This window comes from Aptenodytes forsteri, unplaced genomic scaffold, assembly GCF_000699145.1.
Source record: "Aptenodytes forsteri isolate BGI_AS27 unplaced genomic scaffold, ASM69914v1 Scaffold193, whole genome shotgun sequence".
NCBI lineage: Eukaryota > Metazoa > Chordata > Aves > Sphenisciformes > Spheniscidae > Aptenodytes > Aptenodytes forsteri.
The window spans coordinates 3399205-3413283 of record NW_008795405.1 but is presented as its reverse complement, the minus strand read 5'-3'; the positions used below and the strand labels follow the sequence as shown (position 1 = coordinate 3413283).

At 43.7% G+C, this 14079-nt stretch overlaps 1 protein-coding gene across 1 annotated transcript in view; it reads left to right on the top strand.

Moving 5' to 3' along the window:
* Positions 1–6838, top strand: part of ALKBH1 (alkB homolog 1, histone H2A dioxygenase) — a 19479-nt gene extending 12641 nt beyond the window's left edge. Inside the window, exons 4-6 of the mRNA XM_009280934.2 lie at positions 3172–3262; positions 4386–4579; positions 5116–6838. Of these exons, the coding sequence (XP_009279209.1) occupies positions 3172–3262; positions 4386–4579; positions 5116–5539 (709 nt within the window). The 3' untranslated portion in view covers positions 5540–6838. The remainder of the gene's footprint in view (positions 1–3171; positions 3263–4385; positions 4580–5115) is intronic.
* Positions 6839–14079: the final 7241 nt, after the last annotated feature.

Sequence of the window (14079 nt, the reverse complement as noted above, 5' to 3'; positions counted from 1 at the left end):
GAAGTTGTTGTTCCAGTAGCAGGGGCAGCTGCAGCAAGCAGTTGAATTTTTGTTACTTACAGCACTGTGTATTCAAGTGTTCAAGTGTATTCAAGCATCCACTTCAGTCTGCTCAAGCCTGGGTTGCTTGCTGAGTGTGTGAGAAGAGCTACCTATACCTGTCAGACTCCTAATGCAGGTCAGTAGCCACTTCAGGGGGCCGCCTTCCCCAGGCTTTAGCTCTTGAGCACTCTTGGAAAAGCTGATTCCTTGCCATGTTCTTCTCTGTTGAGAGAGCCTAGGAAGAGTAACTTTTCCATTTAAGTTTGGTGTCAGAAGTTGGATGATGAGAATGCTGTTGCATGATACTATGCCTGCAGGATCTCCCCACCTCATTCTTTAGGTTCGGTATCCTCTATGAATGTGTCAGTAATTTCAAATCATAATAATCCCTAATGCCTAGTTTGGTTTTGCATTTTCAATTTATATTTCTCCTAGAGTTTTACTCTTGTATTGGTTTGGTGTGTACCAGGGTTACCCTCAGCAGACACCTGATGTGCTGGCAGGGACATGCATGGTAACATGGGTTAGAATATAAATTATACAGGTGTTTTGCAACCATGGATCCTTGTTGTGGGGCTGTGCGTATCAAACTGAAGTCTCATCGCACAACCAGATAGTGACTTGTGGGCAGGGTGCAGGCAAGCTCTTCAGGCCACTCATAAGTCATGTGAAACTGTGAGTATGTGTTTGTGTGTCCAGGAAAGGGATTTGTCCCAGTTTTTTGTCTGTTAATGGCAGATTTTGAAATTCAAAGTTGGAATTTACTGGGGGAAAAAATCACTTCTTAAAGTGTTTGCTGGTGTAATGGTCTTCATATCAGCACATGTGGGAGAAGTGAGTGCTGGGTCACAGCAACGTTACTGTGCCTTGTGTGGGTTTTGGGTTGCTTCAAGAATGTAGAAAAACGAAATGCAAGGCTTCTACATTAGCAAGGAAACTGTGGGCACGTTTGCTTTCCTTTGCACTCTGGTCCATGTCAGTGGAGGAGCTGCAGATGGACTGCATCTGTAGCTCTGAGCAGAAACGGGGCTGGAGCAGAAGCCCTGCGGGGGTGGCTGAGGAGCTGGTGAACCTGGCGAGAAGGTGCAACTCTCTTCCTCTCGCTGTCCTGCAAGGGATGCTACAACAGCCCCAAAGAAGGTCTGGGCTGCGTGGATAGAAAGCAGGTGATGGTACGGGATAAAACTTCACTGACAGGAGTTTCTGTCAGCAGCTTTATGCACTAAAGGTATTGTCATATGCTTTTTAAGACTTTCTAAGAGACTCTAAACCTGTATACTTGTTGTGGTTTAACCCGGCAGGCAGCTGAATGCCACACAGCCATTCACTCACTCCCCCCGCAGTGGGATGGGGGAGAGAATCAGGTTAAAAAAAAAAAGTAAAATTTGTGGGTTGAGATAAAGACAGTTTAATAGGACAGAAAAGGAAGGGAAAATAATAATAATAACAATAATAATAGAATATACAAAATAAGTGATGCACAATGCAATTGCTCACCACCCGCCCACCGATGCCCAGCCAGTTCTTGAGCAGCGGTCACCGCCCCCCTGCCAACTCCCCCCAGTTTATGTACTGAGCATGACGTCATACAGTATGGAATATCCCTTTGGCCAGTTTGGGTCAGCTGTCCTGGCTGTGCCCCCTCCCAGCTTCTCGCTGGCAGGGCATGAGAAGCTGAAAAGTCCTTGACTAGTGTAAGCACTGCTTAGCAACAACTAAAACATCGGTGTGTTATCAACATTTTTCTCATCCTAAACCCAAAACACAGCACTGTACCAGCTACTAGGAAGGAAATTAACTCTATCCCAGCCGAAACCAGGACACTGCATTATGGTAATTGCAGTTGCTGTTACCCTACGACCAAGATGGAAACTGGAAAGATGACTTTCAATAATCAGTGAGCTATGAAAAATTACTGAAGGTGAAGAAACTGGCCTTTTACTCCTGTTCCTGGTTTATCTTAAGAGCATCAGTACGGTATAGGTGAAGGGCAGAAACAAGCTGTGTATCCAGGTAGAAATGCACATTAACTGCAGATGCTTGGCTGAGACTTGACCATGGCAGCACAAATATGAATCCTGTTTTGTAAAAGAGAGCATGTTTTACTGAACTAATGAGGCTATAAATGAGAGCCAACCATCTGGTGCTACTGTTTATCATCATGTTCTGAGTACATTTCACTTTTCTTTCTTTCTTTACCATAACACATGACTTAGCTTGAGAAAAGAAGCTGAAATGGCTGGAATAAGTGGACTAGAAGATAGATGTGTACCTTCTTGTATTTGTCACTAGCATGTTTCTATCTGATTTACTATAGTAATACTCTGTAACTTTTTAAGGACTTTTCCATAGGCCATAGTAAAAGCCCATCCCTGAGGTCTCTTCCTGCCTTCACCACCTTCAAGTAAGAATGGTAAATTGGCGTGTGGCTTCAGACCACTGAGTCCCTCTGCATTAGGGTTGTCACTTGAGAAGAACAGTTTTTTGTCCTGCATAAGAGTCTGGATAGGAGACACCTGCACTCTGGACTTCTTGACATTACAAGAAGTGTATGGTCAGAGCTAGAACAGTCTTGCTTCTTATTGAACACTGAGTCAGTCCGTCCTAAGGACTTCTTGTAAAAGTACCAAGCAGTAGAACTAACGGTCCTTTGCAGTATTATGTAGCTTGATACGCTTCATTGTCAGGCGAAGCATCTTCCTTTCTCGTCATTTTCCATTAATTGCCTAGAATATTTTTTCCTTGTGTTTGCAGCTTTTAGATCTTCACAGATTCTGTTCTTTCACTTTCAGGTGCTCAAATAGTACATGCTTAATTCTGACTTGTAAATCTGCACCAGTTCATTGTGTTGTCTCCATCTGATAACCCGTTATGTACCACGTTGAAAATGCATGCTTTCAAGCAATGACAGCAGTTGGCAGTAGGCGCTATAGCTTACACAAATTGCATTAATTGAATTTTCAAGGTCTTTGGAGGAAAAAAATAATGGCACTGAAAATAAAAGTTTAGCATTAATGGTTTTAATAGTCTGTCATATGGATGAGTGAATCTCATTACTGTATGCTGCGCTACCAGAAGACCCCTCAGAAATTAAGACATATCCTATTTCTTTCCATTTTATCTTTGCAGAAGGAAAGGTTCCAGTAAACGGGAGCCCAGAAGCTTATTGGAGAAGCTGCGCTGGGTGACCCTTGGTTACCATTATAATTGGGATACTAAGGTATTGAAATTAAATTCTTCTCCATTTTTCTTAGCTGTAAGCACTCAGAATGGCAGACAGAGGAGGGTATCATGGAATAAAATGCTTATGATTCTACAAGACAGTCTTGAACGGCTGTAACAAACCACGTTTGTAAGAACATTTTAATCTGTTTTAGTTTACTGTGAAGGATTTAACAGCAAAAGTCCATTGCTGCATTCTTTCCTTTGGTAGCATATACTCAGCTCTAGACCTGTGACTCTGTTTCAGGGTGAGCATTTTTAGTGTACCGAAAGGGACGGTCACAAAAGCATCGTTAACTACGTAAGGTGAGAATGACCTTGCGTGCTTAAAGACAGCTACTTCTGAGAAACTACTCCTCTTTGGAGGAGTGAGCAAGAGCAGGAAGAGACTGCTGCTGATGTGACTTTGAACTTAAGAGTCTGAACCAGTATAGTACAGTCTCACCAACAGCTATTTTGGGGCTCCTGACCAAAATGAACTTTTTCATAAGACTGAGTCAGATGGAGGCTGAGAAAGGATGGAAGAGTGAATATACAGTCTTATCAGTATACTGCAGATACTTAACCAAATCTGCTTGCAGCCTTATATTTACCAGGTCAGCCTGTTATTGGGTGGCCTTAATAAAAACTTGGTTATTCCCTTCCGGTCCTCTCAGAATCACTCATGGGAGAGAGAAAAAGTAGGTTTGCAATTGATTCCTGTTTGTCTTATTCTTCAAAGAAGGAACAAAGATGTTTGTTTCAGAGCTCTGTTGATGAGATACAGAACTGTCTTTTTATTGGCAGCTTTAGGTAGTGACCAAGCAGATCCTCAGGATGTTGGTACTAACCTTAGGTACTAATCTTACTGACTTCCAAGTTTGCCATCCGGATATAATGATTAACTCCACGATTAATTGAATCTCTGACAGACTCAGCATAGGCCCAGAATTAAACGATAAGAGGTAAACTTGCTGTGGTTCTGTCTGTTGTAGTCATTTCCCAGGCAAATATGATGTCCTTCTCCATGATTATCAGCCAGACTTCTGAGTTCTCATTCAATGTTTGTTTCCAGTTGTATTTGCTGCTCTGATGTTCTGGGTGTGGTTTGTTTTTTTTTTTTCCTGCTCTCCTTCCTCCAGAAATACTCAGCAAATCACCACACTCCTTTCCCCTCAGACCTTGCATTCCTGTCAGAACAAGTGGCCGCAGCCTGCGGGTTCCGGGGTTTCCAAGCCCAAGCAGGTATCTTGAACTACTACCATTTTGATTCTTCACTGGGAATTCATGTGGATGAGTCTGAACTAGACCATTCTCGGCCCCTTTTATCATTCAGGTGAGTCAAGGAAAGCACTGGCGTGTTGTGGAAGGATTGGTGGCTTTTTTTCTACGGTTGCATATGGTTATAGGAAGTCGGTATGATGTAGTTTGCTAATTGGGTATATAATCTTCACTCTCTGAAGATCTGAATAGTAGGAAGCTGTTGCTCAAGGGCATAGGTTCTTCTTTGAAGGCTGCTTGAATAGCATGGATGTGGCGCCTGGAGTGGAAGAGCTCTTTGCACAGAGCACAGTTCTGTCCTAAAGCAGCAGAGTGGCAACTGGGTACTAGCAGGCAAGGATGAAATACCTCAGCAGAGCTTCAAACCTGGCAGGGCAGCTGTTCACACTACGCCTACCTTGAACCAGGCCTCTTAGTCTGTTTTCCATGTTCTCATTGTAAAGTTGTTCCTAGGAGCCCATCTGGATTTCTTGTTTGGTTTTTTTTTTTTATATAAAGGGATTTAGCTGCTAGTATTTTCTTACTGTACATATAATTGTTCTCTATCTGAATTTGTTTTCTCTTCTCTCTCCATCCTCAAACCATCTCTAGTTTTGGGCAGTCCTCGATATTTTTGCTTGGGGGCCTGAAGCGGGAGGAGGCCCCAACAGCAATGTTTATGCACAGTGGAGATATCATGGTGATGTCTGGCTTCAGCCGTCTGCTGCACCATGCCGTCCCCAGGGTCCTCCCCAACCCTGAAGGGACAGCTTTGCCTTCGTGCCTGGACCAAGCACTTTCTTCAGACCTTCCTGTTGGCTCAGTCATTGAGCACAGCTCTGATGAGGATTGGCAGGTCTGTGCCAAGTACTTGCAGTCTTCCCGCATAAATATGACTATTCGGCAGGTGTTGGCTGAGGGTCAGAAATTTCCAGAGGAATCTGGGACAAACGGAAAGGGCCAAGCACCCTCTGAAGACAGTCACCATCAGGAGAACAGCAGAGCCAAGAGACATAAGCCAAATACAGACAGCTGAGAGCGGGAGATCATGCTGACGTGGACTGGACAGGCAACCTCCATATGGAATTGGGAACTAATGTAATCTACTAGAAGTCACTTGTCTGTATTGGGATTAATAAACTTCTGCAGAATAAATGTAGTCCTTCATGCTGTAAGAAAAAGGTTGGGGGAGAAAAAGAATTTAAAAGGAAAAGGCGAAGTTCAGGACTGGGACTCAGGAGATGAGCTCTATTGCCATTTTGTTGCAGACGTTTACTGTACTCTGTTCCCTTTGAAATATCTGTATGTCAGAGAATTTTAAGCTTGGTTCAGTGATGCTCATAAAGTATTTTGATATCATTGGGCAGAAAGTGCTGGCAAAAGATACATAATTGCTATGTGTTAAAGAATCCTATTGGGCCTGTAAAGCTCAGCTGAAGTGCAGTAACAAGTATGAATGAGAATGGGCTGCTATGGGTGTGAGACCTACCTGCAGCATTTCCAAGAGAATTACCTCTACAGCAAAAATTGCTTCAGTGGTCAGAAACTAGCAGCTCCCTCGAGCAACACCTGCTGTAAGCTTGCTGTAGTCCTGTGCTCTCCTTTTGCCCGCTTGCACCCCCTCAGCTGCAGCAGAAGCTGCGCTTATGAGTGGAACTGGACATTTTTTGCATACCTCAGATTTTAGAGAGAAACAAGTGGGGGCAATATCTACTTAGAATATCTAGTAGCTCCCAGCTGGGTCTCCTCCCAACAGTAAGTACGTGACTGAGCCCTGCATCCCCATTCTTTCAAAACTGCCCCCTCTTAAGTGCCTGCAGATTATGGTCCTCCAGTCCCAAGCTAGCATCTTTAAGGAACAGAATGACTTGCAAGTAGAAGCAATGAAGTTGTAAATGAAGTACCTAAAAAATTAATTGGTGACTATCTCTGTCACCCAAAGGTAAATATATTGAAACAAAGAAAAGTACTAGCTTTTGTGCCAGTTCTCTTTAAGACTCAAGACCTTCCTATCTGCTTTTTAATGCAATTTTAATTGTTAGAGTGGAATGCACTATCCCTGGGGTATTTTGTTGCACTTTCCCAATGAATAAACTTCCTCGGTTTTTAAATTAAAGATCTCTATCAGGTTTGGGCTGGCTTTTTTCTTCTTTTCTTTTTCTCCCTGTTAGTTATTTCAGTGTATTGTTAACGCTCCCGCATCCCTTGTGCTGTTCCCTCTAGGCTTCTTCTGGATCTACTCCCTCTGCCATCTGCCAGCTCCGGTGGAGGAGCTACTTTGCTTATGGGCAGTTCAGGGTTTGTTGGGCCGTTTCAGAGAGGTGTTGCCTGCGGTATCAAATTGCAATTTAATATGTCTGTGGCAGCTTTTCCTCATGGGGAAAGTGTGTCTGGTCCGCTTATTTCATAGCAGGTGAGTGTGTGTGTGCACACAATTAATTCCTTATATAGTACTGCAAAGAGCTCCAGTAATTTAATGTCTAAAATAATCAGATGTGGGTTTTAATATCTTATTCTATGCCAGAAATGTGTCCTTTCTGTATCCTACGCCTGGTGTATTTACAGCTGAGCCCTGGGAGAGTGAATACTATTACGCAGAGAGCTTACAACATGACCAGAAAGGAAAGTTGACTGAGTAAGTCTCAGAAAACAGCAAAGCTTCCTTAGTGGCACTTGAAGGTGGGGAAGGGGAGAGGAATATTTGTTTTCCTGACAGTGAGAAGGCAGATTGACTGTTCTTCACCCTTGAGAGGGAAGCAAAAATCTGCCAACTCACTCAGCACTGAAGACGGGAGAAGACAGAGTCATGGAACTAGATGGTCATGAACTGGAGCTGGTTTCTTCATGTCGCAGGCTGAGGTTTAAGTCCATGGTTCTCATTTCTTATGTCTTCAGTTCCCTACAAATATGTAACAAGTGACAAGCAATCATTTATTCCAGGATTCAATTGTTCCTGTGATTCAAGGACAAGAAACCATACTGCTTATCCTCAGCAGTTTGAAATTGTAGTTAATGCTGCAAACTACTGATAGCAATTGGTCATGGGAAGTATCCAGTCCATTGAAGGCTTATGTTTAGATGTGACCGAGTTGAGAATTTGCTGAGTTACTGACTTGCAGTCAAGCTTGTTATCTAATGCCGTTGTGAGTGAGAGACAGCCCTGATCTAATTCTGTATCAGACACCCAGAAAATGAAAAGTCCATGACCCAGAAATGGGCATACGGGAAATGACCCAGGAAAAAAAAAAGTCTTCCGTGTACAAAGAGAAACAACTGTAAGAAGGGAGAATTTCCTGAACTGCCAGCCTAGCAGGAGCATTGGTTCTGTGACCACGGAAGAGTGGAGTACAAATGAGCAAACCACAGGACGTCTGTGGGCTCTGCAAACTGTGCTTCCAGAACATGATTTTGAAGAGGCAGCAACAGCCCTGGGAAGAAGGCGGGGAATAGGGCTGCATCCAGTGATACACTCTGCTAATTTTCCTTCTAGGACAGAATGGTTGGGAACCGTTGACCTACTCTACACAGCTCCCAGGCTGCGACGTTGCACCTCATTTGTTTAGGTTTGTGATGACACAACAGGATTTTTCATAGCACTGATCAAATTTTTGTATCTATAGGTACCACAGATATTTGCTTGTGTTCATATAGGAGCACGCTGAGATCATCTCTGTAGCTTTTAATTCCTCTAAAGGAGAAGTACTGCCCAAGGGCCACAAGCACAAAATTGCATCAATGGCATAGGCAGCAGTCTTCTAGGATGTCCTGCTGTGCACAGCTGAGGGGAGGGAAAGAAGAGGTCATCTGGACCAATTCTGCAAGAAAATTAATGTAATGAGTTGATTACAGGAAGATAATAATGTGTTTAATTCAAGGTCACCTGGAAATGAAGCATGCTGTTTACCACATGTACTCTGTTCATTATGTGATCTATAGATAAAGCTAATTGTTCAAGAGAGTTTAAACAATTACTGATTTTTTTTTTTTTATAATCGAGAGTAAAGGGAAAATAAAATCTCCAGTTAAATCAGAATCAAAGCACAGTGGGATGAACACTGGAAGCAGAAGAGGAAACTGCCTGTACAAACTTAGAATTTTCAGTCCTCTTGAGAGTACTGTGCTAGAGAAGTTCAATGTTACAAACCAGACTGCTGGCTAGTGCTGAAGACAGATTTACTGCATGCCCTCTGCACGCCAACCAGGCAGTAACTTACGGGCAAAGCGGTCCCTAGAGCTGTGCCTGCTGCCTGATTCTGATCTTGTATTTTTCCTTTCTTTGAGAGCTTGTTGACATTTTTTCCTCACTGTGCCACATCAGATATTTCTACAGGTAGTAGTAAGGTGCACCTAAGCTCCTCTTATTTATGCTACATGCTCTGCTGAGCTAGTGGGTAGGGAGAAGCTAGTAGCTAGGGAAGAAGCTAGTAGGTAGGGAATACCCAGATAGCAGTACAGTATCTCACTGCCATGGCTACAGGTCCAGGTTGAAGCCAGCTTGCATCTCATGGAGTGCAGACGAGTTTGGATCTGTCATCATCTATTCATGTAGGTCATTCTCATTCTCTGCATCACACCTGAAGCAGGATAGATTTAGCACGGAAAAAAGACTTGTCGGTGGCAAGACTGTCTTCCACTTAATTGGGATGCAAAATTAATTGAGCTATAATCCAGTGTGCTCTAAGCATACTTTAGTTCTGATGAAATCATAAAACTTGCCTGGGTCTGAACACATTACCTCAAAAAGTTAACAGAAGTACATGGACTGCAGAAATTAATGAGCCAGAAAAATAAGTTGCTGGAGGCCTCAAAAGACCTATACATAAAAGGCCTTTTTTGGATAATCTCTATGCAAGAAGAGACTTTGAGAGAAAACCAGTGACAGTCATCCACAGTCTGCTGATGCCTCTCTAAATCCTAATAACCAAAGCTGGTTGAAAACAATCTGTAGCATAACGCTATAGATGTGGTACAAGAGGCACAAGATGGGGCTGACACAAGTTTAGCACAGTACAAAATAAGTTCCGCTATTTGTATTTAGCAAATGATAATCACAAATACCTTAATAAAACCATTTTTCTATACAAAGAATTGAACACTGACTAAGAATATGTTCACATATGCTCTGGTAAAGTTGAGGTGAGATAAAAGTTGCCACTGTGCAAGTTACAGCTTAGTTCATAGAAGCTGTTTCCTTGCATCATCTTCTGATATCCACAGTCAAAGGACCACAGAAATGGTGGTTGAAGGGACCTCTGGAGGTGTCTAGTCCAACCTCCCCCTAGGAATAGCGCTGTTGCCAACGGGCTACCCACGTGAGACTTAGAAGCCTTCCATGATGGAGACTATGGTACTACCATTTCTTTTGGTAACCTGTGCCAGTGCTGCTCTACTCACCTTATGAAGAAATTTTGCCTTATGTCATGCCTGAGTTTCCCAAAATACAACTTGTAACCATTCCTTCTGCCTTTTTCTTACCATCTGTTACTACCAAGAGTTTGGTTCCACTGTCATTGTAATTCTCCTTCAAATAATTGAAGTCTACAGTCTCTGTGCCACATGAAAGGACCCCAGGACTCACAACATTTCCCCATAGATCATGTGCCCTGGGCCCCTGACTTTCCTCGCTAGCCCTCTTCAGCACCTTTTCCTATTTCAGGTGGTCCACCACTCTCTCTGCTAGTGCTGGTTTCTGTTACGAACAGGATGCCAACAACAAATGGACTACTGAATCCTAGTTCCTAAACCCGCTAGATCCACCAGATCCACTTAAATCCACTGGACCTTGGGCTGTGGGGTTTTTTTACAGTTTCCTAAATTTAATAATTTTTTTCCTCCCATCTACATCACAATAAAACAAAAGCAGTAGTTTTATGAGGTGCAGAATGAATGTACCATGGTTCCCTATGGATTTATGTTCCTGAAAAATGGTGAGCTCTCACTGAAGCTTTTCTTCCAGCTAAGCATTTATAAGGGATTTTTCCCATGTGATCTCTCCAGTGTTTAATACATGCACGGTGCACCCTCTTCCTGAATCAGGGTATTTATAGGGTCCCTCTCCTCTAACTGGCTACCTGCTAAACCTGCAGGAACTTAATTAGCTGTGAAATTTATGCCATCTATCAAATCTAATTGAAATAGACCGACAGGTTTCCAAGTTACTGGACAGGAATGTGAGGACACACAGAGTTTAACACATGCACAAACCATGAGAACATAAGCCTTATTCCCTTAGGAAGCCAGGCTCAAAAGGCTCCTTAATGCAAGACTGCTCTTAATGCAGTCTTGTCTGGACTTTTATAGCAGGTCCTGCTCTGAGGGGTTTTGCTCTTGGGGTCCCGGTCAAGAGAGGAACAATCTGGAATATCAATTTTAGCCCAGTGATCATCATCCCCATCCGGTTCCTGCTATTTTAGGTGCATGGCCCCTCTTAGGAGGAGCTGACTATGCACAGAGACTCTGAACAGGTTAATCAGCTAAATGCTTATCTCTCCAAGATGGTAAATAAGTGTCTGGAGTACAGCAGGGAAGCCAAATCTGATTTTTATTCGCAGCTAGGGCTTTATTCAGATAGGCATCACGGAAGGTATCTACCACTTCCACTACACCGGGGAGAAAGTCTGGGAAAGCCTGCGCTAGCTTACCCTCTCTGCAGAAGAGAGGAGGTGTTTATTCCTCTGGACAGTGAAAGTTTTAACCTTGTGGAGGCACTTCCCGTCTCGTTTTTCCCAAGTCTGTAGGGACTATTCTGTCTCTGACCTTTTCCTATGGTGCTGTTGCATGTCCTCTTCCACAAAATCCCCATGCGTAGTGGAGTCTCCCCTGAGCTTCTCTGTGTAGCCTTTCCCTTTCTGTGTCTGTAATCCCACATCTTAGCACTGAGGTTGTGCCCTCCTTCACCGTCCCTCACTGCTTATTTCCTTAACTCAAGTGCTCAGTGCTGCTGGCTGCTGGGCTGAAGGAGGCCACTTGCCCACAATACAGCTATTCTAATCTGTTTCATGATCTCAAAGCTCTTCCAAAAGGTAGGTCAGGACCATTACCCCCTGGAAGGTCATGAGCAAGGCCAAGTTATACCAAAATGTGGGGAAACTGAAATAGAAGTAAGGTGAGGTGGCACTCACACTTAGGTGTAGGTGTGGTGCTTAGGGACATGGTTTAGTGGTAGACTTGGCAGTGTTAGGTTTATGGTTGGACTCGATGATCTTAAAGGTCTTTTCCAACCTAAATGATTCTATGAGGTACAACGAAACGTTCTCCAAATATTCTTGTTGAAACTATGTGCAGAGAGTAAAAAGTGAGTCAGTCTAGAAGACAAACTGTCTCTTTCTTCTCTGACGTTGGGAAGTCAGCACTATTAGCTTTTAGCTTCCTTCTAGGTGAATTTAAAACTCATTCTGTATTTACTGAGGAAGGCCAGAAGAATCAATAAAGGCCTTGGCTTTCTAGAGGTGATCATCTCACCAATCATTTCTGTCTCTGTTCTGTGCTAAGGGCTTAGATAAGAAGGTTTTGTTTTTGTTTTCTTTCTCCTTAATGGATAGGTTTCTTAATTAGGATGGGGGAAAAATGACTGCAATTTTGCTGTGGCAAATTAAAACCAAAATGAGGTAGCAAAGAGCAGGGTCTGGAGGGGAGGGGGGCAATCAGAGACAGCTATTGATTTTGAAATGATGGAGGAGCCAAAGGAGAGCACACAGCCTGGAAAGGAGACTCATCTTTCAAAGCACTGTTCTTGCTTAAAAACAATCAGTCCAGGCAGAGGTGTTGGTTGTTGCTGAAGCTTCGGAGTTAGCTTTGTTTTCAGACAGAATTTAAATTTTGGAAAGACTTGCTGGTTCATAAGGGAATGGCTCCTCAGACGAATCTTCAGATTGTGGAGCTAGGAATCATGGGATGGAACTGAACAAAAGTAAGCCTGAGTGAAGCATCAAGAAATTCTTAGCAGTAGCAGTAACAAAAAAATGTTCGGAAATACTTTCTTCCAAGGATGAAGAAAAAGTGTCAGTCCTCACAGCCAAGGCAGGCAGAGAAAAGGGAACAAACATACACTGAATATGGGACAAGCACCAAGATCTAACACCCTTCTCACTCCCAGTTGTTGCACAGCATGTCCCATCTTTCCTAGATCAGAGAGAATTGATCTGGCGTTGTCTTACTTTGTCCCAGTAGCTGAGAGCAAGCTTAGGTACAGCTTTCTGCCACTCCAGTCAGCACACTTTCATATACGCTGGCCTTTTCCCCCTTGGCTTTTCAGACAGCATTCCTGTAAGATTAAAGTCAGATGTTAGCCTGACCTTTTGTCAATTATAGCCAGCTCCTGGAAAGACTGTCAGAGAACAGCACCAATCTTGTAATGACTGGTTTGAGTTTGTCGGCTTGTTCTCCTTGCTATAATGAAACCTGACTTTGCAAAAGTGCTGATTGTTAGGTGTCTCTGACAGCGGGTCAGGAAGATTTTAGCCACACTACCGCAAATAATCTGCAGCCATTCTAAACCCAGCTGAATGCTGCACGCGTGTAAGCCCCTTTTCAGCCCAGACAGCTGAAAACATGCCACAGGTCCTTTTAAAGCAAGGGGTTTGTTCCACCATATAGGAGACCTCTCTTCTGTTCTTCACACTGACATTGCTCCATCAAATCCTCATCACAATGCTGGTGACAAAGTGGCATCTCTTTTGCTCCCCATAGGACTGGCAATTTGTAGGAGATAGTGTGTCCTTGTCCACAACCCATTTTTTCCCCTCACTCTTCCTCTTGCCTCCAAGCAGTGCTAGAACAAATGCAACAAAAATCTGTCCTTCCCCTGCTGCCTCCGTCTTTGTAGCTCAGATGCTGCCATGTCACCTGTTCCCTGCCTGAATCCCAACTGTAGGCAACACACGTAATTAGGTGGCAGAGAGAACTCTTCATCCCCTCCTAACGCCCTGTCCTCACTTCTCAACAGCAGGAGCACACCTCTCCAACAACTGTTTCTGCGGCTGCTCCTGCCATTGACAGCTGCTGCTGGATGTCAAACATTGAGTGTAGGGATATGGTCTCCTCCAAGCCCTTCCCGGCCCAGTGTTGTGGTTGTGCTCCAGGAGAGATCTGAGTTTGGCACACTGTTTTGATGCTTCAGCATTTACCTGGGCTGAAAGTGGAACCAGTCTGCAGACATCTCCTGGCTTGCACAGGGGTCTTATGCAGCAAGGCAAGTCTTGCATAGTCTTATTACTACCCTTGTCTAATCCACTAGCACTTCTTCCCTTCTCCTAAGGCAAAATGATAAGGGAAAAATTAAAGGAAAGAAGGATCCCAGGTGAGCAAGCATAAAGAAGTGAAGATAGGGAACTGGGGTTGTTTAGCCCGGAGAAAAGGAGGCTGAGGGGAGACCTCATCGCTCTCTACAACTACCTGAAAGGAGGTTGTAGCGAGGTGGGTGTCGGTCTCTTCTCCCAAGTAACAAGCGATAGGACGAGAGGAAATGGCCTCAAGTTGCGGCAGGGGAGGTTTAGATTGGACATGAGGAAAAATTTCTTTACTGAAAGAGTGGTTAAACATTGGAACAGGCTGCCCAGGGAAGTGGTGGAGTCCCCA